Source organism: Trifolium pratense, linkage group LG7, assembly GCF_020283565.1.
Source record: "Trifolium pratense cultivar HEN17-A07 linkage group LG7, ARS_RC_1.1, whole genome shotgun sequence".
In the NCBI taxonomy this organism is placed as follows: domain Eukaryota; kingdom Viridiplantae; phylum Streptophyta; class Magnoliopsida; order Fabales; family Fabaceae; genus Trifolium; species Trifolium pratense.
In genome coordinates this window covers 16291902-16319496 of record NC_060065.1, presented here as the reverse complement: position 1 = coordinate 16319496, position 27595 = coordinate 16291902, and the positions used below count along the sequence as shown (strand labels likewise).

The 27595-nt window shown below is 31.7% G+C and overlaps 5 protein-coding genes, 1 long non-coding RNA gene and 1 pseudogene across 9 annotated transcripts; 6 read left to right on the top strand and 1 right to left on the bottom strand.

Annotated features, from left to right (window-relative positions):
- The first annotated feature begins 1981 nt into the window (after nucleotides 1–1981).
- LOC123895955 lies at nucleotides 1982–2311 on the top strand. Its single transcript, XM_045946419.1, has one exon. The coding sequence runs from the start codon at nucleotides 1982–1984 to the stop codon at nucleotides 2309–2311; it is 330 nt and encodes a 109-aa protein (XP_045802375.1).
- A 1583-nt stretch (nucleotides 2312–3894) lies between these two features.
- On the top strand, nucleotides 3895–4458 carry LOC123894460. Its single transcript, XR_006803819.1, has 2 exons — nucleotides 3895–4065; nucleotides 4198–4458. It is a non-coding gene; the product is annotated as an uncharacterized LOC123894460 (long non-coding RNA).
- Nucleotides 4459–6448: 1990 nt separating this feature from the next.
- LOC123894459 (L10-interacting MYB domain-containing protein-like) lies at nucleotides 6449–9700 on the top strand. 4 transcript variants are annotated; one of them, XR_006803818.1, is made up of 5 exons: nucleotides 7066–7824; nucleotides 7907–8289; nucleotides 8379–8490; nucleotides 8713–9141; nucleotides 9250–9700. XR_006803818.1 is itself a non-coding variant. In XM_045944471.1 (4 exons), exons 2-4 carry the CDS (start codon nucleotides 7468–7470, stop codon nucleotides 8452–8454), a joined length of 816 nt encoding a protein of 271 aa, XP_045800427.1. In that variant the 5' UTR covers nucleotides 6449–6683; nucleotide 7467; the 3' UTR covers nucleotides 8455–8699. The 4 variants fall into 4 exon arrangements, 3 of the variants coding, with proteins under 3 accessions (XP_045800427.1, XP_045800428.1, XP_045800429.1); XM_045944471.1 differs by lacking the exons at nucleotides 8713–9141; nucleotides 9250–9700 and adding an exon at nucleotides 6449–6683 and having other exon boundaries at nucleotides 7467–7824; nucleotides 8379–8699; XM_045944472.1 differs by lacking the exons at nucleotides 8713–9141; nucleotides 9250–9700 and adding an exon at nucleotides 7003–7022 and having other exon boundaries at nucleotides 7467–7824; nucleotides 8379–8699.
- LOC123895954 lies at nucleotides 8679–9719 on the top strand. The gene is made up of 2 exons (XM_045946418.1): nucleotides 8679–9069; nucleotides 9250–9719. Exons 1-2 carry the CDS (start codon nucleotides 8679–8681, stop codon nucleotides 9717–9719), a joined length of 861 nt encoding a protein of 286 aa, XP_045802374.1.
- Nucleotides 9720–11312: 1593 nt separating this feature from the next.
- Nucleotides 11313–12613, top strand: LOC123894458 (ribonucleoside-diphosphate reductase small chain). The gene has a single exon (XM_045944470.1). It carries the CDS (start codon nucleotides 11479–11481, stop codon nucleotides 12466–12468), a length of 990 nt encoding a protein of 329 aa, XP_045800426.1. The 5' UTR covers nucleotides 11313–11478; the 3' UTR covers nucleotides 12469–12613.
- A 2298-nt stretch (nucleotides 12614–14911) lies between these two features.
- On the top strand, nucleotides 14912–26372 carry LOC123894457 (annotated as a pseudogene).
- LOC123894456 (two-component response regulator ARR12-like) lies at nucleotides 16350–20154 on the bottom strand. The gene is made up of 6 exons (XM_045944468.1): nucleotides 19468–20154; nucleotides 18807–18959; nucleotides 18242–18634; nucleotides 18059–18135; nucleotides 16690–17676; nucleotides 16350–16598 (listed from the first exon to the last, which is right to left on the bottom strand). The coding sequence occupies exons 1-6, from the start codon at nucleotides 19577–19579 to the stop codon at nucleotides 16560–16562; spliced, it is 1761 nt and encodes a 586-aa protein (XP_045800424.1). The 5' UTR covers nucleotides 19580–20154; the 3' UTR covers nucleotides 16350–16559.
- Nucleotides 26373–27595: the final 1223 nt, after the last annotated feature.

Genomic DNA, 27595 nt, shown 5'->3' with positions numbered 1-27595 from the left:
TGCATTGGTTGGCCGCAACTTTTACAGTTACTTTGAATACTTCTTCTATTGCTAATTTGTTCCAAAGTTTTTTTTTTTTTTGAATCAAATTTGTTCCAAAGTTTTAATGGCTGCACAGTTCTTATCAAATTTGTTCCACTCTTTTCATATTTAACTATAATGAAAGTCTAGTTTTTTTTTATGTACCAAAATTTGACAGTTCAAAAAGTAATCTAAATTTATTAATGTTTTTCATTGTTACATTTCAATTAAAATGTTAATCATATAAGGTGATGCTATATTGCGATTAATTTGAATATATGATTTTTATTAAAATCTTGGTACTGAATTTGATAAAAGTAATTACAAGAATAGATATATTTTTTGAGACAATATGAAGTGGTATCAATGATATTAGTCATGCTAGGTTGTATTTGTTCAACAAATCAACGATAGTGCTATACGAAGGAAAATTGATCACTTTCCAGTAATAACCACTCTAGAAGAAAAGTATATAAGAGAGAAAGATCAAATTAACTTCATTCAATCTACACAAAACTTTAATATTTGTTGACCTTAGCTCTTCTTAGTTGTAATATCTAATACTAACCTTATCTAAAAACTAAAATTGCAAACAATAAAAAAACAATATCGACAACAATTAAAAAAAAAAAATAGAATCTATATAGATGAACAGAACATAAATTGAGATTTGTTTTGATCTATGTGTGAATCTTCTAGAGCATTACACAGTCATTCATCCAATTAGGAGTCTTTCTTATCCTTGTTGATTTTCTCCTCACTGTGATGGGTTCATCCTTCTTTGTTGGTCCATTTATTTCTTCCGGTACAATTACACTTTGCACATTCATATCAACATCGTCGACATCTTGAATAGAATTTGGTAAGACATCCTGAGTAGTCATTTTAGGTTGTATGTGATTTGTTCCGCACATTATTTGCGCGATTCTAGGGTTTATGTAATTTGTTGCGAACATTATTCTTGAAAGAGGAGTATGATTGTGAGAAATTGGAACTATATCAAAAGCATCCATGGTATCAAGAACATCTATAACAATTTCGTTGATACCGCCGTCATGATTATGATTCCACGGCTCTAGTGTGACTTCCATGGGTGTTAATCTTCTTGCATGATGTTGTTGTTGCTCCATCACTCTTTGTTGAAACAGATTATCAAAAAAAGACTAGAGTTGGGAAGGAAAACAAAAAGTATGAGTGCAATGAAAAATTGCAAAAGAATTTGTTTTGGGGGCTGGCAGTGGCAGTGGCAGTGGAATGAATGGTTAAGGACAAGTGAACAAATTTATTTATAGGTCATTGTAAATAAAAGACTGCATTAATTGCACAACCTTTTTTGACGAAATTAACTGAATCTTTTGAAATATCTTTTTTTTTTATAATGAATCTTTTGAAATCTTGTGCATTTATTAAGTGAATCTTATCCTATACGTTTCTTAATGGCGAGCCGTTTACAAATCTAATCTATGTGTATTTTTTTTTTTTTTGGGTACACTAATCTTTGTGTATTTTATTAATTAGGCGGTTTATTTTTTTTTAGGTTAAAATCTTATGCAATCTCATACCAAAAAAATATCACTTACCAAAAAAAAAAAATCTCATGTAATTTTTACCGTTGAAACAAAATCTAAAGAATAAAATAGACAATAAATGAAAAAAAAATATTATAACCGTTGAAACAAAATCTAAAGAATATGTTTCAAAAAAAAAAAATCTAAAGAATAATTACCATAAATCCGCTTCTTACTTGATGATCAAGATTGTCCAATTAATAATAAATGTGACACAACTAATTAAGACTGTATAAATAACAATCACACTCTTCTTCTATCTTATTTCTATTCTTACATTAATTCCTACTTCTTCATAACTCTCTTTCTCTTTCACTCTATTTGGTCTTTTGAGAGAGCTCTTACTACTTCTTTTTCATTCTTTGTTTCATATCTAAAAATTAAAGTAAGCAATGGAGCAACAACAACCACTTAAACAATATCACACTCTTACTAGAAATCCCTCAAGAAGGTTCACAAGAAATTACATTCAACATAGAACGAATGCTCGTAATGTTGATGGCCACCATATTTTTCTTTTAAACAACATCAATCAAATCAACAAGGTTCAGGCTAGTAGAACAAATGTGGAAACAAACCAAAGACAACAGTTTTATTCCGAGCTTGGAAGAATCGAAATCGAAGAAGGAATGAAGTCTAAGGCTATGGTGGAGTGTTCTGTCTGCCTTGTGGAGCTTTCGGTTGGGTCGAAAGAAATTCGATTGTCTTGTTCACATGTCTAATGTTACCTATGTCGAATTTGTTCATATAGTTTCTTTACATGTTAAAATTTTTGTATCATCTATTTCTTGGTGAATATAAAAAAATTTCTATTATATTTGTGTTTTATATTTTTGTATCTTTCTATCTTTACATTTTCTCTAACCTATTAGTAAAAGGATGGGCAATAGTAGTATAGTACGTTTTTGGTTTATAGGCCGAGGAAGTAACATTAATTTCACTTTTTCTCATTTGAGTAACAATTTTTTAGCTTGTTTTCAATTCATCTAAAGTTGATTTTAAATTGTAAGGGCTGAATACCTCTATATACTCCTTATAATTTGATTTTTGCTTATATAAAAAAAAAGTAATCATACATTGCGCGTAAAATAAAAAAGTTACATCATTAGTTACTTCCACTCGCATCCCATCCGAATTTCTATTAACCAACAAGTTGAAATTTTAACAATTTATGAAAACACAAAATCTAAAATAATACTTCCTCCAGTCTTTTTTATCAGAAATAAAAGTGAAAAAATTTGGTCCTTTTTATAAGAATGTTTGACCTTTTTTTTTACAACCGCTAGTATCCTATCTGACATCAAGTTTTGGCATCAAGTAGTTCCAACTCCCTCCCAATCGCAGATGTGGGTGATTGAACTGTGGTTCTCCCTACTAGGTCTAATGTCAATTACCACTGGATCAACTATTGATAAGTTTACCAATTTTTAAATGTCTTAGATCTGAAATTTCATTTGTGTCCTTATTTATTATGAAAGAGAATAATAGAAATAATTAAGTTAGTGAAACAAATAGAGCTATAAGATTGCATATACACAACGTACATATTATATGAATAATTTTTAGTGATACAAACATACTGTTGGGGAGTTCGAATGAGCTGGGGAGAAACGGTGGGTCAATGCGCTCTAGGACCACGAGAGAGGGAGACACCAATTCTCCACCCAAAACTTTAAGGCATGGTTAATAGGTCACCTCTTTTATAAATCCAACATTTTTCCCATATATAGTGAAACTTAACCATTCACACTTGAAATCCAACGCATACATCATATCATATAGAAAGTGATGTACTACATCAAAGTGCAAATAACATGATCTAATAATCGACAGGGCAGTCTAAAAAAAAATGCTCAAGATGAGAACTAATCACAATTGAAAATGTAGAAACATAATCAACAGGGCAGTCTAAAAAAAAAATATGCTCAAGATGAGAACTAATCACAATTGAAAATGTTATTTCTACTAGTACTTTTTATTTTATTTTATTGAATTCTACTCGTTCCGGATACACCAAAATAGTGTTACATTGCTTGGTAATCGAAGTTAAGGGTAGTTTATATATAACATCCACATTCCAGATTAACCCTGAAGCGGACAATCTCTCAAAGATTTCATTCAGCAATTTTAATTTGACGGCAACTCTAATATTTTCAAACTATTTTCATTTTATATTTGTTTTGCCATCTGGAATTTTACTTTCACGATTTGGTTTGCAACAAAAGGTAAATTAGCACATTATTGTATTTAAGAGACATTTTGTAATAATTATAATTTTATTATTGGTTTTTTACAACTTCATAAGTGTGAAAAACTATTGAATTCATATTAACAAAGCATGGGGTGTTTTACTAATAATATGATCAAATAATTTTCTGTTTTTTTATGTAAAAGAGAAAAAATATGGCTAAAATTCTTAAAGGAATTTATGCTTTGATCATTTTTCTTTTCCTAATTCTTCTTGTTACCGGCGAAGGTAAGTCCTTTCTTGCACCGTTATATCATTTAATTTTTTCTTTTTTTTTACACAAAATTTTTCTTCTTTTTATATATACACAAATTTTCATCGCCTTTTAATAACTTTATTTTATTCATTTTTGCATAATAGATCTTATCCCCATCATTTCTATCCACGGTCATCATGTTCCCTGCATTACCTTCACAGATTGTCCACAAGAAAAATGTCAAGATCCTTCTGTTTTGTGGTGTGTTAGCAAAAAATGTTATTGCTCGTAAGCATGACAATTAAGTTGAAAATTAATTATGTTACTTCTATGTGTAAAGTTTTATTTGTATGTCTTAAAGTGGGTACCTCTTATAATTTATCTCACAATTTTATTTCTATGTCATGACATGATTACTTCTATAATTTATAATTTATGTCACACTTTAATTTAAGTTTTGGCACCTTTCAATATATTTCCCTATAATGAATTTATTTTTAATTTTTAATTTTTTATCTTAGATAAAGTGATAAATCCACTACAAATAAACTCACATAATTGTGAGATTCTAGGTTCAAATCGGGTCACGATGTCCGGCATAACATTTTCGGCATTTTTTGCCGGCTGAGACAATAATGAATTTATTTTCATATATAGAGATTCGAATTTTCCCAATTCATGAAGTCATAGTCCAAAAAATAGAAATACGTAGTCCAAAAAAATGGTAAATAATTTAAGAAAAATGTTAACTAGTGCGGTTGAGGCATTAATAAGGTAAAAAGTTCTTGGAATTTGTGTAATTTACTTTGTAAAAATATAAAGAATGGTTTTTTTAATGTAAAACTTACTCTTTTATTTCTTTAACTAGTGCACCAAAATGACCCATAATATGTCTAAATTGGACAATTGGTCCTTTAACTTATTTATTGATTTCATATTGGTCTCTTAACTAATTAACGTTATAAATTGATCTCTTAATTTTAATTATATTTGTCAAATTGGTCTTTTCGATTAACTACTGATGTGGCCACGTAACACGCTGAAATGGGTGGTATGTTGAAAATGATAACCTCTCAATAGTCATTTTCTACAATAACCCTCCTAAAGGTGTTTGAAATCATAATCATATTCACTAACACGCCTAAAATATTACTCATAACTAAACATTTTATGCGTACATATAAAGGATCACAAAAAGCAAAGTTAACGTTTTTTTTAGAAAAACTAACAAAAAAGACCAATATGACAAACATAATTAAAATTAAGGGGTCAATTTATAACGTTAATTAATTATGGGACCAATATGAAACCAATAAATAAGTTAAAGGACTAATTGTCCAATTTAGCCTTTAATTACTCCTTTAGTGAAAAATAAATAAATTTAATCACTCCTAAATCTATGTTATGAAAGAAATAGCAAAAGGGAATGATGACTCAACCAAGGCAGTTAGTTACAACCTATGTTTCCCGGGTGCGGGTATAGTACCGGTATCGGTACGGGTACGTCATTTTTAAAAAAACTAAGGTACGGGTACGTCCCTATAATATTTTTTTAAAATATGATTATATATATCAAATAATATGTTATATTGTTAAAACAAATAATTAAACATAAAAAATATCACACCACACTTTAAATGTAATTTAAATTGTTCGAAACATCAAAATATGAAATTAAAAACCAATTAGCTCAAAAAGAGTCAATTATTTCCCTCTTCATCATCACTAAAAAGAGTAACCTCTAGTTAGGTTCACCGCGAGAAAGACTAGCAATTTCAAGAATATCAACTATATATTAAATAAATCTCATTCATCTCTACGAATATCCCACATTTTTGTTGCACTTTCATTATAATTATTAATATTTCTCTTTCTTGAGAGAAGACAAAGATTGGTATGAATAAAAACTAGATCTTCATCTCTGTTTGAATTTAGTCTATTCTTTTTCAATGAATGAGTGAATAATTTCGGCGGCTACTTTGTTATTGTTTTTTAGCAATAGTTGCTACTTTATATTATAAACAAATAAAAAACGTAAATCTTCCTATAAAAAAAACTAATAATAAAAGAAAAAGGAGAGAAAAAAACCGTGTTTTTTTGGATTGGTGTACCACGCGTGTACTCATTGCAAAATTAAAAAATTAGGTACGGCGTCGATGCGTACCGAAAAAGTACTATATGCGTACCGATACCCGATACGTACCCGGTACCGGTACTCAGTCTAATATGGAGTACCAATGCAACACACAACCAACCAAATTGGTGGGATTGAGGAAAGGGAACAGATCACATGTAATTAACACTAGGCTCAAGGGCTATAAAATAGACATGTGATGAGTGTGAGGGTAGACAATTGGTGATTATTCTCATCTCTTCTCTCTAACATTTCTGTTATTCTCTATGTACCTTTTTTCCTGCATTGTTCTAGATCCTACTTTATTGAAGTTAATCATTTAGCGTCTGTTTGGATACCAGTTGGAGAAGCCCAAAAGCGAGTCTGGGAGCCACAAATGTGATTTCAGGAATTTCTGGCTTGTTTGGGAAAACAAAAACGCGATTCTCCTCAACGCGATTCTGCAACCAGACGTGAGTATTTCAGAAGCCAGGGTTTGTAGCTTTTGCGTTTCTCAAACGCGATTCTGCTTTTGTGGTAGGTATTCTTTTCCCTCTTTTAATTACTACCCATAAATTCTTCTCAATTTTTCAATAAAAACAATTACTACTGCAAAACTTCTTCTTCCTTCTTCATTACTACCCATCAACTCAACTTCAATTTTTTTTTCTTCTGTGAAACAATTATTTGCATCTGTTTTCAGAATTTTCAGATTTGGTGAATCTGCATATCCCCTTTTATTTATTTCTGTAATTACTCATGTTAGATGATGTTTGTTGGATGAATTTATTGCCTATTGTTTCTTCTCTCTATATATGAGATGTGTGTGAATTATTTGTGACATACTTCCTTTCTTTGTTCATCCAAAGTCTGAAGGTGAGTAGTAGTTATTCTTCTGTGTTAAAGTTTTTTTTTACTAAAGTTCTTATACACTCTGTTTATACTGCAGTACTGGCTTTGATTTTTACTAAAATTCTTATATTAATTAATGCATAGTATGTGTTTGATAAAAAGTCTCTAAGAAGAAAAAAATTTGTTGGTCTTGCTTTGTTCTTATTTTTCTGTGATTTTTTTCAAAGGGTGAGTAATTTCATAACAGAGTAGAGAGGTCAGTTTTATACTCTCCCTTGCTTCTAAACTTTTTTCAAAGGGTGAGTAATTTTATTGACCTCTCTATTTTTTTCAAAGGGAGAGTATGTTACTTGACTCCTTGTTCTGGTGTGTGTACTTGTTCTGGTGTGTGCCTATAATATATATCATAGTGTAAGTTTTTATTAAGTATAAGTTTTTTCATTTTTCATGCTAATTGTGTAAATATAGTATGGATACACATAAGAAGAAAGTTTTGGCGGTTCCCCCTTCAACTAATGATTCCAAAGCTAACTGGACGGATCCTAAAGCGACTGAGAGCTTCCTCAAAGCATGTTTCGATCAAGTTACCAAGGGTGAACGCGTTGGTACGTGTTTTACTAAGAAAGGGTGGAAAGGTATTGTTTCTCAATTCAATGCTTTAACCGGAAGGAAATATGACAAGATAAAATTGAAGAATAGGTATGATAATTTGAGAAAGGAATGGAGAGTATGGGATAACTTATTTGGAAAAGTTACCGGATTAGGGTGGAATAGTGAGAAGAATACCGTTGATGCACCAGATGAGTGGTGGGAGAACAAAATATTGGTATGTGTATCACAAATATGCTGTTTAGTAATACTTTTAGATTTATTGTGTTTCTTATTTGATGGTGGTTATTAATATGCAGGAAAATCCTCTATATGGAAAATTTAGAGACAAGGGACTTCCATTTGCTCAAGAACTAACCACACTTTTCAAGGATGTAGTGGCTACCGGAGAGTTTGCTTTTGCACCATCAAGTGGCATATTACCACCTAAGGGGTACTCGAGTAACGATGATGAGGATGTTTATCGCCCATGCCTAAAGAATCTTGGGTTGGATGTGGAGGAAGGCTCGGGTGATAGTGAAGATGCAAGTGTTGGAGCAACAACCGAATTTAGAAATATTAATTTGAATACTTCACAAGGAGCTGCTAGCCAAGTTAGTGGACAAAAGAGGAAGAGAGCTAGTGGCGCTGAAAAGAAAGGCAAGAAAAAATTTACTCCCTCGGTCGCAATTGCTCAAGCTGTGTTAGTATTATGCATTCTGTGTTAGCATTTTGTGTTAGTATTCTGGTCTAATGACAGGTTGCTAATGTTTGTTATGTTTCTTATGACAGTTGCTCTATATTAAAATGGATGGTTGGAATGAACACTTGGAACAAAATACACAACATGATGATGATGATGATGTAATTTTCGAAGAAGCTTCTCTTTTGGCTGCACTAGTTGGTGAGTATGCAGTAAATAATTTATGCAAAGAACCGTGTAGAACTAGTGAACTAACAGGTCATTCATGGGTTCAAGAAATATTACAAGGGAATCCCACTCGTTGTTATGAGATGTTTCGAATGGAAAAACACATTTTTAACAAATTATGTACTGAATTAATAGAACATGGTTTAAAGTCTTCTAAACGTATGGGAGTTGAAGAAATGGTTGCAATGTTTCTAGTCGTTGTAGGTCATGGTGTAGGCAATAGAATGATTCAAGAAAGATTTCAACACTCGGGTGAAACGGTAAGTAGACATTTTCACCGAGTTCTTCATGCTTGCCTTAAGTTGTCCTTTAAATATATCAAACCCAAAGATCCTATGTTTCGTGATTGTCATGCCAAAGTAAAAAATGACCAAAGTTATTGGCCATTTTTTAAGAATGCTATAGGAGCGATTGACGGCACACATGTGTCATGTGTAGTTAGTGCTAGTGACCAACCCAAGTTTATCGGAAGAAAAGGGTATCCGACACAAAATGTTATGGCTGTATGTGATTGGAATATGTGTTTCACTTTTGTATTAGCTGGTTGGGAAGGTACTGCCCATGATGCTCGTTTTTGATCAAGCTCTTACAAGAGAGAGCTTAATTTTCCCCATCCTCCTCCTGGTATGTTCTTTTTATGTTAATGGAAATGTTTTGTTATATTAATAATATTCTTGCACATTCTAACCATTACTTTGTTATCACATTTTAATAGTTACTTTATTATTTTAGGTAAGTATTATTTGGTAGATTCTGGGTATCCAACACCAGTCGGATACATCGGTCCCTATAGATGTGAACGCTACCATCTTCCCGAGTTTAGGCGTTCAAGTGGATTTGAAAATCATAATGAAGTATTCAATTATTACCACTCGAGTTTAAGATGCACAATAGAAAGAACTTTTGGGGTGTGGAAGAACAGATTTGCAATCCTACGTCGCATGCCGAAGTTCAAATATGAAACACAAGTTCAAATAGTAGTCGCAACAATGGCAATACACAACTTTATCAGAAGAACTGCTGAAGTGGATAGTGATTTTAATCTTTATGAAGATGAAAACACAGTCATTCACCATGATGAAATTCATAGATCAAATAACTTGGATCCGTCACAAGTTTTCAATGTAGCTTCTTCGTCAGAGATGGATCATGTTCGAGACTTAATTCGTAATCAGATTATAGAGTCTAGGTTAAATAATTAGTTTGTTATAATGTTGAACTTTAAATTATATTTATCTATTTGTAATTTTTATTTAAATTCATTTTATTTAATTATTATGCTAATTTAACATTTTTAAGTTTATGCCTTTATTTAAATATTATATTTAACTAATTAATTTTTGGTAATTTTTATTTTATGTTTTATGAAAAAATACACTAAAATTCAATTTGGTAATTATAGATACAAAAGCAATTTTGTTTCAAATTATCCAAACAACATCAAATTTTGAGAATTACTTTTACATTAATGTATCCAAACATAAATCAATTCTGTTTAACTCAATTTTACCAAAATCAATTCTGTCAAACTCAATTCTGTTAAAATCAATTCTACCTGACGCAGAACCAAACATACACTTAATTCTAGTAATAGAATTTCCATCTTTATCAATTTTGTGTGCATACTGACAACGATACTTGCATCAAAAATCTTCAAATGACATCCAACGCAACACATAAGTGACTGCAGTTTGGTAAGTGGACTATTCTATCGTCGAATAATAATTCACATTCTAGTGTTTAGCATGAGTACGTATCCATAGGGATCGTGCCAAAGCGATTAGTTTCGTTTAAGAATTAAGATAGTTTTGCTTTCGTTTTGTTGGTGCACAACAACACTGAACAATAGTAAGAAACCACAGTAAGACATACCCAATTTAATTTCAAAACGCAATCCATTTTAGTACTAAATATGTGAAATACAAAAAAATACTAAGAGGCAAAGATCCCTCCTTGTGAAGTTGTGAAGCTTAAAAGAAGACGACAAGAGAGAGGGTGAGGGGTTTGGGTAGTATGTTATAGGTCCTGGGTTCGATCTCCAGCTCATTGTAAACCAAAAAAGAGGACGACAAGAGAGAGGCAATGTTGTGTGAGAGGGATAGATTTTTCAGTAAATAAAGACCGTAAAGAGAGATTTTTCAATAAATAAAGACCGTAAAACAATTTTTCTTTTATGTTTTTTAAGGCACTGTAAACGAGTATTAATAGCCAATACATACTCCCTCCGATCTGAAATATAAGCAAAAACCAAATTTATTTGGTCTAAATTTAAACTAAATATGTTTTGACTTTTGTTTATATTTATTCTTGACTGGAGGGAGTACTTATCTTTTTTTTTTTTTGATAAGCGGGAGTACTTATCTTTGATTTGGTCCAAAGAGAATCGAGGCCACTATTACAACAAATTTGATTTGATTTTTTTTGTTTTACTTACATCAAGTTTTTTTTGTAAACCAAAGGTATCCTCTGCGCGTAACTGCGGAGACTAATCCCCTCGAGGTAACTGAGATTCATTTAAGAGGTTGACCTCTCCCAACAAATACTTCTCCATACGCACCGGCCGGGGATCGAACCCAAAACCAAATGATTAAGGGACTCGAGTATCTACCACTTGTGTCACTTGGTTACTTATATCAAGTTTCATTTTCATGAAAGCAATTTGCCCTAATAAATTATTATAGAGGATATCCCTATATTACCCCTCCTAAATCTTCTCATGAAAGCTATCCGCAAAACATTTCAAAATGACACGCGTTGTTTTCAATCTCCATCTTGTCCCGCACGCTTTTCCGAAACCAAAAAACCCCCCAAAATTTTCAAATTCACCCGCTCCTATTTTCACTCACAAAATATCTATTTAATCTCATTCACCGCTTCATTCTTCTTCACACTTCAACCTAATCCTCTTTCGCCCTTTCTTCTCAATTAATCACTTTTCTCCAATTTTCATTTCCCCAAACAATGCCTTCTTTTCCAGAAGAACCACTTCTCGCCCCAAACCCTGACCGTTTCTGTATGTTCCCAATTCAATACCCTAAAATCTGGGAAATGTACAAAAAAGCAGAAGCTTCATTCTGGACCGCCGAAGAAGTCGATTTATCGGAAGATCCTCATCACTGGAACAACCTAACCGACGGTGAACGCCATTTTATCTCACACGTTCTTGCCTTCTTTGCTGCTTCCGACGGCATTGTCTTGGAGAATCTTGCAGGAAGATTCATGAAAGAAGTTCAAGTATCAGAGGCGCGTGCTTTCTACGGATTCCAGATTGCGATCGAGAATATTCATTCTGAGATGTATAGTCTCTTGATTGAAACTTATATCCATGATTCTGTTGAGAAGAATCGTTTGTTTCACGCGATTGAGACTATTCCTTGTATTACAAAGAAAGCTGATTGGGCTATGAAATGGATCGATTCATCTGATTCATTTGCTGAAAGGATCGTTGCTTTTGCTTGTGTTGAAGGTATATTTTTCTCTGGAAGTTTCTGTGCAATTTTTTGGCTTAAAAAACGTGGTTTAATGCCTGGTTTAACTTTTTCAAATGAGCTTATTTCACGCGACGAAGGACTTCATTGCGATTTTGCCTGTTTGATTTATTCGCTTTTGAGGAATAAATTGAGTGAAGAGCGTGTGAAGACAATTGTACGCGACGCGGTTGAGATTGAGAGGGAATTTGTTTGCGAAGCGCTTCCTTGCGCTTTGGTTGGAATGAATGGTGATTTGATGAGTCAGTATATTGAGTTTGTTGCTGATAGGTTGTTGTGTGAGCTTGGTTGTGAGAAAATTTATAATGTTCAGAATCCTTTTGATTGGATGGATTTGATTTCGCTTCAGGGGAAAACTAACTTTTTTGAGAAGCGCGTTGGGGAATATCAGAAAGCTTCTGTTATGAATAGCTTAACTGCAAATGGTGGTGCTCATGTGTTCAAGTTGGATGAGGATTTTTAGATTAAGAAATTAAGGTTATCTATGTGTACTACTATTATTTTAATTTCCTCATCTTGTTTAATTAATAATATATTAAGTACTAAGTTGTATGATCAAATGAAAAAAAAAAAAAAATCGAAAATACTAGTGAACTTTTAAATATTTATTGTATAGACTTTACTCCCTCTGTTTCAAAATAATTGTCACTTTAGGAGTACAATTTATGATGTATTTTGACCAAGTTGCTACTTCTGGAGCTTTTATGCTGAAAGTTGAAGTTGCTATTTCTCAATTAACAAAACTGTATCAATGGTTTGAAAGAGATTGGATTCATTGTTCAAAGAATTCAACTGCATAATCTGTCAATATATATAGAATAGTAACCATGTACAGATTTTAATGGCACGGCACTGTTTTTGTGCACCATTGATTTATACCATACTGTTCCTACAGATATCTTAAGGACCGTATAACAGATAGCCAGACCAAGTGCCTAGGCTTCTTCCACTTCTTTCCTATAAACATCCCACCATGTTGCATAAAATGATCCACCGCCGTCGCTGCATATGCGCCTTCAAAACCCATCTATATATAGAAGTCTACACATCATAAGCGAACGGACAAGTGAACAAACCTGGTCTCATTTGATCAGAGCCATCTCCTTCTTTCTTCACTCCTTCTTTCTTGGATTTGCAAACCTGGTCTCATTTGATCAGAGCCATCTCTTAACATGACCAAACAAGTTTTATAGCTCCAAATGAAAAAGCTTTGAATGAAGTTGTGATATCATTATGAAGTTTATATTAGAAATATAACTGAATCCTGTTTGTAATGTTAAATCAATCCAATTCGTTCATTCATTCTATAGGGGTAATCCAATATGGATTTTAGACTTACCTGTTTTACAGAAGTTGGGTAACTGTTTAAATCACCTCTATCTTTGTATTCTTAGGATTGGATTATGTACATTAAGATTTCCTGTAATCATTTTGGACTGATTAATTTATTGCACATATAAAAACTCAAACTGTTTTACAGAAAGTTGTAAGACTTAAATATTTAACTAGAATAATTCAAAACTAACATGCTCAAGACAGGCTTCAATCCGTGCTTGAGGCGAACCACTGCAAAACAGTTATCTTGTACATGTTTTCTCCATCAACAGGGTCCATTGAGTCCCCTGCCATTAGTATTTTAATTCTATGGTATATTATTTCAGCCGTAAAAAAAAAAGATGATCATCAACTTATACTTCCAAACAACAATGTATTGTATATCACTATTAAAATTTTAAATTTTTTTAACTACTGATTCACCATGGACCACTTGTTACCTGTGGATGGAACTCCTAAAGATTGGTAGTCTGCATTTTGAGTTCCAGTTGACAAAACTTACTTTAAAATTGCAAGAAAGCTCAGGTGAGTTCAACCTCAATTCACATCATTATAAGTGTTTTTCTAATATACATGGAAAGTGCCGTTGTTGCTTTAGTTTGTTTCCAACAAAAAATACCATTCATTTGTTGGGAAGTCCGGGAGACCTTGGGAGAAACAATGAGGTCAATGCTCCAGGACCACAAGAAAGGGAGACACCAGATCTCCACCCAAAACCTTAAGGCATTAGGTTAATAGGTCACTTCTCTTATAAATCCAACATTTTTCCCATAGATAGTCGATGTGGGACTTAACCACTCACAATTGAAACCCAACATCATTGAGATTAGAGCATTAACTATTTGGAGAAGGTTCTGCATTGACCAATGAAGTATCAACCTTTTTATCATTAGCCTCCCAAAATGCATTTGATGTGCTTTATCAGATTCATCTCTTTATAATAATAATAATAATAATAATAATAATAATAATAATAATAATAATAATAATAATAATAATAATAATAATAATAATAATTAGTGGCTTTCATTTGTTTCTGAAAGTGTAAGTAAGCAAGAGAGAAAGAAATCATGTGTTTCAAACTTGTGGTCCTTATTCCATATTTCTAAAGTCTTGGTCCCCTTATTTCTGTTTTTTTCTAACTTTTGATCCTTATTCGATTTTGGGGTCAATTTTGGTGTCATGATAAAATTAACTATAACATTTGCCACTAATCTTTATTTTAATTTTAATAAATGGGTCAAGTTTCCTGGTGCGGCATAAAATTACTCAAATATAACATTAGTGTAATTTGATATCTCTGTTTACATAGCGCACTCACACACACACGCGACGACCTATAAAAATATTGAAATTCCACTATAACTCTCCAGAAAATTTTAGTTTAACTCCGCCACTGTTACCACCTCATTCAAGTACTCTTGAGTAATTTCTTAAGATGTTTTGAACACTAGCTAGCAAAACTAAAAAAATAAATAAAAAAAATGAATGATTGTCTCCTAGCATGATATCAAATCTAAAGAAATTTTGTGTGTTTATTTTATGCTTTGTTCATTTCCTACGTGGCATTATTTAATACTTTCACAACCTTATCTATGTGCATATATTTACATATTTTCATGATTGGATTTGGAGTCCCTAAAAGATATAACCATTAGAAGAAAATGGAGTTTCTAGGTGTCCTTGTGGTGGTATTATTAGGAAGTAGCATTAAGACAGATGGTGCAATTAATCAATTTTCTTTGAAAGAAATCAGCAATATCAACAACAAAGGACCATATATTGGTATAGTTGTGCCAAATCCCTATGAGTTGAACCCTCTTCTTCAATCATCAAGCTTTGTGCTTCATAATAAGTTTGACTTTGCTGGTAATTTTTAGAATAATAATATGTTTTCAGTTATTTCATTATACATATGCATATTCCTTCTTCCTCGGCCTCATATTTTGTCGAAAACTATGTATAGGAAGACATTTTCGTATTGGCGAATTAGAAAAAAAGAAGGTTATTGTTGTTATGTCTGGAGAGAGTATGGTAAGCTAAGTTTCTTCTGTCTCATGTCTTGCCACCCAATTGCTACTTACTTTGTTTAATGTGAAAGGAGTTTTGCATTATGGAATTGCAGGTAATGTAAATTCCAAATTGGAGATGTGACTATTCCACAATATTGGACCCACACAGGACAATGGCATTGGCAGGTACACACAAGTTGCTTCAATTATTTATAGAATGCCATATTCTCTTTAGGCCTCTTATGTATCTTTTATATCCCCAAATATTCTAATTTTGCTCTTGTTAAAAATTTTGGTTCGCAGAAATCGAAGTTTTTTCTAGTTCAAATTCAGGAAAAATTCGGTTAACAGAAACAGAATTTTTTTTTCAAGGCAAAAAAAATTCGGTTCGTAGCAACCGAAATTTTTATTGAAGGACAAAAAAGTAAATTTCAAGAAAAAAAAAACTATAGGAGGCTTAAAGAGAAAACATCTTATAGAATTTCAAGTATAGTTTCCTAAACTACAAAACTTTGCATTGGGCTTTAAAAAATTTCAATAATTTAATTACAAAAATTATTTAGTAGTTTAGAGAGGTAATATATATATTGTTTCAAAGTTCAATGATTTAATTATAAATTAAGACAAATTTAAGGATCCAATAAAAAATAGTTTAGGAAAATTGAGGTTAACTTTAGAACTTTCTCAATGTTTCTAATTTATCCACTTGAAAGAAAGTAAAAAAAAATATCAAATTTAATGGTTCATACTGTTAAACCAATTGGTATATATCAACATCATTGGCTCATAAAAAAAATATCATAAAAAAATGTTTTGGGCTCGAATTTTGTGGATGAAAATAGTATGGTGGGAAGAGAGAGTTCATTAAAGATAATCAGCAGAAGGATGTTTGAGAGGAGCGATCACACAGGGCACTAAAACTTTAGGCATTTAAGTGCGAACACGTGTATATATGTCCGTGCACTTGTGTGTGCTTGTGTATGCGTGAAAAAATATAAATTATCTTTTTTTTTTTTTTGACAAAATAAAAAATTGTATCAAATCCATAAAGTACTAATGAGCAAAGTGAAAAACAATGTGTTTTCAGAGATTTTGAGAAAAAGCCCTTTGCTGAAAACAAACAATCTTAAGAAAATCTGCAACCCTTAACTTAAGGACAAAATTTTGGATTCAATTGATGCATATATGTCTACTTCAAATCTTGCTGTCACATTGTCCCACCAGAGAAATTAGCATATAATTGTTTCTGCATCAAAAGGAATTAATTATCAGCAAGAAATAGAGAAAAAATCTCAGAAAAGAACTTTTTTTTTTTCACATTGTATAAATTTCATTACCTGCTTGATCATGTCACGGAAAGCGTCTTCGAGTGAACCAGGATTATTAGAGATTCCACTGTTTTGAAACTTCATCTGGTTGTTCATCATATATGCCTGATGTGGTTTGAATGACGGTCCTTCTGTTAGCTCAGTGGTACGATCACGCTTCATTTGTAGCGAATCACAATAATTATAGTCCAAGTTTTCTTCTGGTTCAACAGCATTCACAGCAGGATTCATAGAGCCTATTGAACTTCCAACCACATGAGAAGAATGGTAACTTCCATCATGATTATTATGGTTATTGTCCCGACCTTGAAATGGCACATTATTGCATAATTCATATGCTTCTGTATGAGGTATAGCAGCATTTCTGTTATCCTTATGAGACGCAGAACCATGGCCGAAACCTTCTCTTTGAAGATAAGAGTTTGTTCCAGGTAATTGCATAGTGTTTGACCAAATACCATTGCACCTTCGGTTTTCAAGTGAAGGAAGATACTGTGAATTCTGAGAGGCTACTTGTTTCTCTTGAGGATTCGATTCTAAAATCAAGGCATTGTTTGTGCAACTCATTGTTACTTTTGGCTTGTAATAATCTGGAAGTTTATTGGTCATGTTTTGAATATTAGGACTAACAGTAATACCTTTACTGTGTAACAATTGATCAAGTCCTGCAGAAGACATCGGCATTTTTAGAACATTGTTCAGATTATCGTGAGTCATGGCCGATTGGAACTTTAGCTGACCATTATGTGTGTGATTCAGCTGAGGGGTTCCAGAAGAAGAGAATCCGTGCATATTCACATTAGTAGGAGTGTTGAATATATTACTCCTACTACCACCAGATGCAAAGGATTTGAAAGGATTGTTATGAAACTGTGTAGAGCCACCGAGAGAAGTCATTCCTAAATAGGATGTATCCGAAGAACTACCTAACAATGCTGCCATATTAGCTTGTTGGTTTTCCCCTTCACTAATCCTTTTCAGATAGAGTCTATATTTCTGCAGAAAATTCAAAAATCAGTAAGTTTTCCCGAGTTAAAAGGATTGATTGAATGTGTGTCTGGGGTCCGACACTGACGCAACACCAACATGTGGTTACATTCAACTTTTCAAATCATTAGCTGTGTCGATGTTTCAGTCTCATGTCTGGTGTCTGTGTCTATGTTAGTGTTTCATAACTTATAAAGCTAAAGCATTGAAAGGCCTGACTGAATTTGAATGTGTGTCCGGTGTCTGACACTGACACGACACCAACATTTGGTTACATTCAACTTTTCAAATCATTAGTTGTGTCGATGTGTCAGTCTCATGTCTAGTGTCCGTGTCTATGTCAGTGTTTCGTAACTTATAAAGCTAAAGTCTAAGAGATACGAATAAATACCTGAAGATGGCTGGCCACATTCTCCCTTGTAAGCTTTTCAACATTCATCAAGTCAAGAATCTTTTTCGGCACAGCCTCTGCAAGAAACAGAGTTTAGTATCAGAAAACTACACAAATGTCTTACCAACATGTCTTGCTATGATGAGAATTGTTTTTGCATTGAAGAAAGAAGGAAGAACTTACTGTCGATGCCTAATTGATTAACAGCAGCAACAAACTTGCGGTGTAAGGCAGGGGTCCAAACAACTCGAGCCTTCTTTTGCGCAGTTGGATCATCATTATCTTGATCATCCTCATTCTCCTCATCAACATCATCTTCATTCTTTTCCTTCCTTTTTCTAGAACTAGAAGGCCTATCATTTTGATCAGAATTTCCTGTCAAAGCAGAATCTATTCCATTTCCGCCATCAGAATTTCGCACGTCGTGGTTGCTTCTTTTGCTAGTCTTTTTCTTCCTGATTACATGCTGCCAAATGGTTTGTACCTCTTTCAGTATAACAGGTTTCAACAGATAATCACAAGCACCATGAGTAATTCCTTTAAGCACCATCTTCGGATCATCGTTTGCCGAAAACACTGAAAATTAAAACACATTGTAATGTTAATGCTTCGTTAAACAACCATATATTTTATCACTAATATCAATTGTTGACGGTTATTGTCGCACTTTATTAGCACATTTCCGCACTTTAGAGGAGTCAGATCGGAGTAAAAATTATATCATGAATTGAAGAATTGCATAACTTACTTATGACAGGTAAGTCCATCTCAAGTCCAACAAGCTCAAGCAGCTTAAATCCATCCATGTCAGGCATATGAACATTGCTGATTACTAAGTCAAAATTGTTTTTGTTTTCTCTCAACAAATTCAGCGCCGTTATCGCGTTTTGAGCAGTGGTTACTGCAACAAATTATACATTGCAGATAAATCAGAACATAAAATCTATGAAATGTTAAAATAAAATAAGTCTAAATTCTAAAATCATTGGAAATTGGAAAAGAATTACTACGTTACATCCTATAGCTTCATAAGATCACAAAAGATTTGGATGTGATCATATCTTTGAAATCCAAGTAACAACATAAGATCACAAAAGATTAGACACACCAAAGAATTTAAAAAAAAAAAATTGAACTTTAAAAACCAAATCATGTCTAATATCTCTAAGAGAATCAAGAATGTTATCAATCAAATATAATTTAGTCAAACCTAAAAAATATCAAAGAAAATTAAAAACTAATCTAATTGATTCATACAAGCAATGGCTAGATAATAATCTATAATCTATAATCTAACCTAACATATATACATAAATACATGTATCTCAAAAACTTAGAGAATACCCTACATGATCAAGATTTGTCACATCAAAAACCAAAAAAAAAAAAAAAAAGTAAATAACATATACCATGGTATTGACACTTTAGGAGAAGTTTTTCCAAAATCTTGAGACATGTTCTATCATCATCAACAGCAAGAACACGCATTCCAATAGGAAATTTATCTCTAAGATCATTCATCTTATGATCTTCCAAAACCCAGAACAGAATCTATAAAAAAAAAATGATTTTTATGAGATAAAAAAGAAGATTTTGAACTCTATATGTAGAAAAAAAAGGTAGTGTGAAACAACGTATGACACAAGATGGATTTGGTATTGGTGAGGTGATTATGAACATTCCATTTTTGTTAGATAACCATAATCATGAATTCAAAATTTGATGTGATGTAAAAAGAGAGAATTTTTTTTTTTGATAGTGTGATTGACTATGGTACTATTATGATGAGAACAAAATATTAAGAATGTTTTTATGGTTGTTTGAGAAAGAGTATCTTTGTAATTATTTTTTTGATTCTTGCCATAAATGTTTGAAAGCTATAATTAACAATGTATTTGTCTCTAGCCGTAATTCACTCTATTTTTTTTTTTTTTTTTACAGCTCATGGAATTTTACTCTTAAGTGTTATTAACATCATCTTAAAAAAATATATTTATTTTATTTATATATTTATTTATTTTGTTATAAGGAACAAGAACAAAAAAAAGCGAAATAACAAAAAGAGAAAAAAGACAATAGTATGCAAAACTAAAATTCTGCATTGTTGGTTTATAGAAAGTCCGGGCGTGTATGCGAAACCAAATTTCGGCATAGTTGGAAAAGAGAAGGTCAGGTAAATTTGGTGGGTATGCAAAACCAAATTTCGGCATAGTTAGTAAAGAGATGGTCCGATAAATTTGGCGGAGGAGACTTGTGGACCGGGATATTCATGTTTGAAGAAACACCAAACTTTGCTAAGAAGTAAACACACTTAATTTATTTTTTTAATCTGTCAACACATTTAATTGTATTTTCTTTTTTTAAAAGATTAAAAATAGATAATATGTAAAAAAAGAAATTATCTATTCTATAGCTATATATAAAGAGGATACAAAAATTTTGGTGTGGACTTTTCATAATACCAACAATACCCTTGATTTTTTTAAGCAGCAAAAATCTTTTATTAACAAACTTACCATTAACACTATAACATAAGTGATATATTTTTTATTTTTTTGACATAAATTTACATAATAGTCACAGTCGCGTTCTGTCTGGCAGCTAGTTTAATTTAAAGAAGATGTTTCATCATAGAATTTTTTTTTATTAATAGACGAAATGACAAAATCATTGAAAACTCACACTTACATTTATATTAATTTACCTCTTTTATATTTTTATATAAACCTTAGAGATCAAATCACTTACGCACTTAAAAATTCGACCATCTAAGCTTTCCTGTATTTGTGTAGTTTTTAGACTGCCAAGTGCCAACTAGTATTCCAAAAAAACAAAAAATGTGTAAACTAGTAGGCAATTTTTTATTTTTTTTAGACCATGAAATTCACACACACACACACAAACTATATATCCAATTTATTTTATTTGATGTAAAAAAATATCAAATTTATTTATGGAAAATTTTGTAATTTTTATTATTACTTTGGACTATATACTCAAACTCAATGATAATTTTCAATTTTTGTTCAACCAAAAATCAAATTCCAATTTTTGTAACTTTTCTAACAAAAAAAAAACCTTAAATTACGCTTTTTTTTAATCAATTAAATTACGCATTTAATTATTTGAGATTGTAAGGAAATCTATCATCTTGAAGAAGAAAGTAAATATTGTTTTACCTTAATTAAAATGATTTTCTTTTTTATTTTTTTGGTCAAATTAATGCTTTTTTTTGGTCTACTGGTTATAATTTCTTCACGTGAAAAATACCAGTACTTCTGTTAACATGAATTGTTAAAAGTCAATTAACAATGACCTACTCATAGGACATTGAAACGTACTTAGAGAATAAAACAAACGACAACTTTTAGTTAACTATTCATCTATTATACGTTGAATGTCCATTATAGGTTGACTCCTGTCTGTGCCCTTTGGAGTGGAGAATTTTTTTTTTTTTTTTTTGAGGTTGTGGAGAAAATTAACTTTATCTTATGGTTGCAAAAGTTTGTACCATAATTATAAGATGTTCATGTTTTCCTTTGTTTTTCAACGTTTTTATTATAGGGTCTTGCTAACGAGTGCTCCGGGACACTTTTTAAGCATTCATTAAAAGAAACTTTTTATTAAAAAAAGAGCATTGCTATTTGTCACGAATGAATTTCTCCCGAATTCTTCACGAAACGCTTTGAACAATTATTATATATTTTTCTTTATTTAATTTTTAAATTAAAATATTATAACCGCTTGCTATCTATCACTTAGTGAGGGTGATGATTCTGATGGAACTTGGGACCGCTTGCTATCTATCACTTAGTGAGGATGATTATATAGTGATCCCAGGTTCCTAATGGTGAGAGAGTACCGAAAAAATAAAATAGTGAAGATGAAAAAAGCTTGAAGGAAAAAACGAGAGAAATACTTGCAGTTGCGCACAACTAAATCCTTAATGTCTCAATTTGGCTTCCAGAAATGTACAGAGGTATGAACTATGAAGAGAACCGGTTGTGATCGAGTACGCTTTTGTCAGCAGAGATAGTTGCCATGGAAGGTTTACTAGTTCTGGAAGAAGAAAACAGAAATAAATTGGAGAGTTCTTTTGTTGAATAATTGGGGAAAGATAGAGTCATAAGCAAAACATCACAATTTTTATTAAAAAAAAAAAAGAAAAGAAAAGTAAAACATGCAAAGTGGGCGTGCCACGTCATTCGGGAGCCGCTCGTGATACAACTTTTCGGGATGTTAAGCATTTCCCTTAAAAAAATTAAATACTCTAATTTTTAATGTGTTGACTTTATGTATTTCCATAAAAATTCTATAAAAAAACTTACTATTTAAGAGCTTAAAGAGTGCCCCGCCCATACTTAATTAATTAGAGGTACTGTACATAATTAATCTATCTAGAATCTATTACTTTCAGGGTGTCTTTGATCTCCTAAAAAATAAGATTAGACAAAATAACTTTAGGTATACTTTCTATATGAGCTGTGATGGGTCTTGAGGGGGTTCGGGGTATCAACGCATCGGGACTTAAATAACTTCACAAGTGAGTTGGACATCAGACTTTAACCAAAAACCTTAAGGCGTTAGGTTTATGGGTCATCTCACTTATAAACCATTCAACATTTACTGTTTCATCCGATGTGGGACTCAACTCACACTTGAAATACCAACATCTCCCCCTTAAGTGTGAGTCAATCCATTATTTTATGGGTATGCTCCCTCTCAAACAGAAGCTTTTTCATCCACTCGTACCGTCGTTTCTTGGTCTCAACGGGACACGCCGCCTGAACACCTTGTCAGGAAGACTTTCGACACAAGGAGCCGGATCAACAACCATCGGTTCTGATACCACTATTGGTTCTTGAGGGGGTCCGGAGGATCATCACATCGGGTCTTGAACAACTTCACAAGTGATTTGGACACCACACTTTAACCCAAAACCTTAAGGTGTTAAACCATTCAACATTCACCATTTCATCCGATGTGGGACTCAACTTACACTTGAAATACCAACAAGTTGCATAAGTATTACATGACATTATAAGAATTACTTGTTAATAATGTATGATACCCAAAGTGGTATCACTATGGAAGATGTTCTAAACACACACTTATGGATTTCTATAATCTTTAAAATATATTCAGAGCACAAAAAAAATGAAAGCTTGAAGCGATCTAAATACTTAGCTTGTTGGCGTTCCTTTGAGCAATAAACATATTTCATTACAAAGAGGTTGGTAGATTAGAGAATGAACGCACAAATGAGTAGAACAATTGCATAATGTGAGGAAGTGCATAGATTATTCCACACTCAACTATAACTATGTTTAATTTTGCAAACGTTGAAAAGCTGTGCTTTTTCAAGTCCTAGAAGATTTACAGTCACAAATCATAAAAAAAAATTACTATTATATTTTAGGAGTATTTATGTCCAAATTAATTTAGGGAGAATGAAAAGAAAATATGAGAAAATAACAATTATTTTTTATCCACGTACTATTATTATTCGTTACTTGAATATATATTCCCCTATTTCTATAGTTACCCACTATTATATTAGGCAAATGATAACGAGTATTCTCGGGGCACTCTTTAAAACCTTAAATAGTTACCCACTATTTAATTTTATTTTTCCTATTATACCCTTAACTATTTATTACTTTCTATTATTTCAATTCTTCAATTTATTTTTTCCATACCATAAATGAAGGACAATTTTGTAAATCAACTCATAATCTCTCTTTTCCATACAACATTAATTACCTTTCTTAATATGTCTAAAAGTGTCAAATCGACATATATTGTGGTATGGAGGGAGTAAATTTTTTTATAGATTTGTTTTGGAAATGTGTAAAGTCAACACATTGGAAGTTGTAGTATTTAACTTTTTGAATAAAAAATTTCTTTAAATTGAATGTTTAAAGAGTGCCCCAGGAGCACTCGTTAACAAGACTCATTATATATATATATATATATATATATATATATATATATATATATATATATATATATATATATATATATATATATATAATAGTTGTTGTTTTGGCAGATGGCAGAGGAAATTGCCAATGTATTTCGCGAGAATGGATTCTCTCCATTACATGAGGAAAATAGTAGGATTTTAGCCATTGATTTATGAGGAGAGATAAAGGAAAAAGAGGAAAAAAAGGGAATTAAAAGGTAGAGATTAGTCAAAAAAAATAAGTAGAAATAAGAAAAATTGAGGAAATTGAGGAAAATAAAATTGAGAGAATCCATTCTCGTATTTCGCATAATAATTTCTTTCTTTGCCTACTTTTTCTTACAATTTTTAGTAATAGTTTAATTAAAAGATAATTATTTAATTTTGATACATAGTGGTGTCGATGGTGTAAAAAGTATTACACGATCAAACAATTTTTTAAAGTAGTTATAAGTAAAGGAGAAAAAGGAATATGCACTGACAGTGTAAAATTATTTTACACTATCAATCAATACCAATCATGTTTTCTGTCACATCACCCCACTTCACCCCATTTTCTTGATATGACATGACAAAATGATAATTGTTTATTAGACGATCGTGTAAAAATATTTTTAATAAAGTCAATTACCATTACTTGATGGTGTAAAAATATTTACTCCTATATTGAATTTTAGTTCAATACTAAATATAATAATTTGATCTAACTTTTATGATATAATTGAGCAGAGGTTTGGAGATAAGGACGAAGACAATGGAGATTTCAATAGTGAAATTGGCTATCTTAAGTTTTCCAATTACAATAACTACACAAAACATTCCAAATCCGTGGAAAATCTTTTGAACAAGATTTGGTATCAACCAGAGAGGATTTTTCCTGTAGATGGAACTCCTGAAGTTTGGCAAGCTGCTTTTTGGGTTCCGGTAGATAAAATTTACTTTGAAATTGCAAGAAAGCTTAAGGTGAGTTAAATTCAACCCTAATTCACCATCTCATTATAAGAGTTTGTAAAAGTTTGTTTGGTTCTGCTGTGACAAAAATCAATTTTGTTCATGTAATTATTTTATATATATATATATATATATGAGTTAGGATTCGTTGATGACATCAAATGAACATTTTAACCGATATAAATTTTATAAAATTCACCGTTGGATTGAAAGTCTATATCATATGGATCATTTATGTAAAATTTCAAACTAATCCAAAATCATTTGATATGTTGTTGAGATACATCAAAATTAACGGTTTTGTTTTTTTTTTTAAATGTCGCTAATCTTTATGTGTCTCAATAGCATATCAAATGATTTTGGATTTGTCTAAAATTTTACACAAATGATCTATATGATCTAAACTTTCAATTCAACGGTTGATTTTATAAAATTTATATCGGTTAAAACGTTATTGAGAGGTGTAACATTTGGTGTCAAAACTAATTGGTGTCAACGGATCCTGAATATATATATGACGAGGGATCCGTTGACTCCAGGAGTAAGTCTTCATTGACTTACTCCGCTTAATAACTCGATATCGGCATTATATTTCTTCAATCCAACCGTTGAATTTAAAGATCTTATTGAGTAGATCAACTCCACAAATTTTTATAAAAATTCAAAAAAAAAATTATGGAAAAAAAAAATTGTGAGCTAAAAGTAAAGTTTATGGAAAAAAATTGTTCAAATTGATTTTGTAAAATAGATTTTAATTTTTTTACCATAAAATAGATTTTAGTTAAAAAGGAGTTAAAAGTAAAGTTTGTTTGGTTCTACTGTGAGCTAATATTACACAAATACAGTAATTATTTGAGGTTAAATTTTTCACTTGTACTACAGAATATTGAGTTGAGTAATTGTGTTAACACAACTTGCTTGCCAAGAAAGCCTATTGTAGTGAGAGTAAAGAAAGGAGTTAGTGCCAATGTGTTTGTTAACAACAGAGCTTATAGAGAACATTTGAAGTCCAAATTTGATGCTACTCCAACAGACATGGAAAGTGCTGCTGTTGCTTTAGTTTGTTTCCAACAAAAAATACCTTTCATTGCAATTAGAGGATTGTCTGATTTAGCTGGAGGAGGGTCTGCCATGACAAATGAAGCATCTATCTTTTTATCATTAGCTTCCCAAAATGCATTTGATGTTCTTGTCAAATTTATCTCTTTATTATAATAATAATTAGTTGCTTTAATGTGTATCGAAGTGTAAGCAAAGGACAATTTTAGAGGGAGTAAGAAAGCATGTGTTTCAAATTCTCTCTTATATCATGTATTCCCATGTACTCAAAATAAAAAAGAATAATGAAATCTAATTGTAATCTGAAAAATGCAAAATATTTTATATGTTTGTCATATACTATGTTGTTTAGTACTTTTCTTTTTCATGTATATCAAAATAAAAAGAATAATGAAATCTAATTTGAATCTGAAAATGCAAATAATAGTGTCATATCCTTAATGAAGAGGAGGATTACTGATGCAACTTTAAAAGACATGTCTTCACATTTCTTAGGATCGTATGTTTATTGGTGAAATAGTTGAACAAGTTATCCTTAATTCTCTATGTTTTTGAGGGTCTCTTTGCGTTTTTCACGGTAAAACAAGTTAATAGATCTCGGGACTAATATGAATAGCCAAAAAAACATAGCACTAGGGAACTATTAACTTGTTTTACCCTGAAAAACACAAAGAGACCCTAGGAGACCAATTTTAAGGGAGATTTGAAGGTGGATGCCGAAATCAACCATTAATGTTTGTTCATCTCTTTTCTTCTTATCTTTGTAAAGTTATCATGACAATGAGTAGCTAACTCTCTTTTGTTGGGATTAGATGTAATTAACTCTATTAGTATGTATTTCTTTTGATCATGGTATTATATATGATTTTAGTTATTCATCAATATTGAAGTTATCCTGGTTTTTAATGTTTTAATCTTTGAATTTGAAATGATATATAGGAATATATACTTTTTGAATCTTGAACTAGGATAATCATCTGTTAAATGCTAAACTCTAAAAATAGATTTAAGTTTAACATTCACTCAAAGTATTGGATCTGAATGCTATTGTATTGGTTATTGTCCTCCGTCAAATGAGGAAGTGAATTATATGGGAAATCAGCAAAGACAAAGACAATATCAAAACAACATTGGCTATCATAGAGGAAGTAATTCATATTATGGTCAGGGGTGGAGACAAGATGTTGGACCATCCAACAGACAGTGCCAATATTAGAATTACAATCAGCATCCTCCGCAACAAAATCATACGTCAAAGATGGAAGAAACATTTAACAAATTCATGGAAATGATGATGAGCAAGAACCAACAACAACAACAACAACAATAACAACAAATCCAACAATAAATGCAGCAAAATCAGAAAAACAATTATGCCCCAAATAAAAAATATTGAAAATCAGATTGGTCAGATAGCTAGGCAGATGGCCAATACACAAGGATGGACATTTTCTGCCAACACTGAAACAACCCCAAAGAACACTGCAAATCTATTTCAACCAGGAGCGACAAACTAATTGGTAAAGGCATTGATGATAACTTCGAGTCTAAGAGAGTTGTTG

Coding starts and splice junctions, on each gene's coding strand:
- LOC123894458 (XM_045944470.1), top strand. CDS start 11,479: ATGCCTTCTTTTCCAGAAGAACCACTTCTCGCCCCAAACCCTGACCGT.
- LOC123894456 (XM_045944468.1), bottom strand. CDS start 19,579: ATGAATGATCTTAGAGATAAATTTCCTATTGGAATGCGTGTTCTTGCT. Junction 17,677..18,058: donor ATGTGGCCAGCCATCTTCAG/GTATTTATTCGT, acceptor AATTTTCTGCAG/AAATATAGACTCTATCTGAA. Junction 16,599..16,689: donor TCCGTGACATGATCAAGCAG/GTAATGAAATTT, acceptor CTTTTGATGCAG/AAACAATTATATGCTAATTT.
- LOC123895955 (XM_045946419.1), top strand. CDS start 1,982: ATGGAGCAACAACAACCACTTAAACAATATCACACTCTTACTAGAAAT.
- LOC123894459 (XM_045944473.1), top strand. CDS start 7,468: ATGGATACACATAAGAAGAAAGTTTTGGCGGTTCCCCCTTCAACTAAT. Junction 7,825..7,906: donor GGTGGGAGAACAAAATATTG/GTATGTGTATCA, acceptor ATTAATATGCAG/GAAAATCCTCTATATGGAAA. Junction 8,290..8,378: donor GTCGCAATTGCTCAAGCTGT/GTTAGTATTATG, acceptor TTCTTATGACAG/TTGCTCTATATTAAAATGGA.
- LOC123895954 (XM_045946418.1), top strand. CDS start 8,679: ATGGGAGTTGAAGAAATGGTTGCAATGTTTCTAGTCGTTGTAGGTCAT. Junction 9,070..9,249: donor TGTATTAGCTGGTTGGGAAG/GTACTGCCCATG, acceptor TTATTATTTTAG/GTAAGTATTATTTGGTAGAT.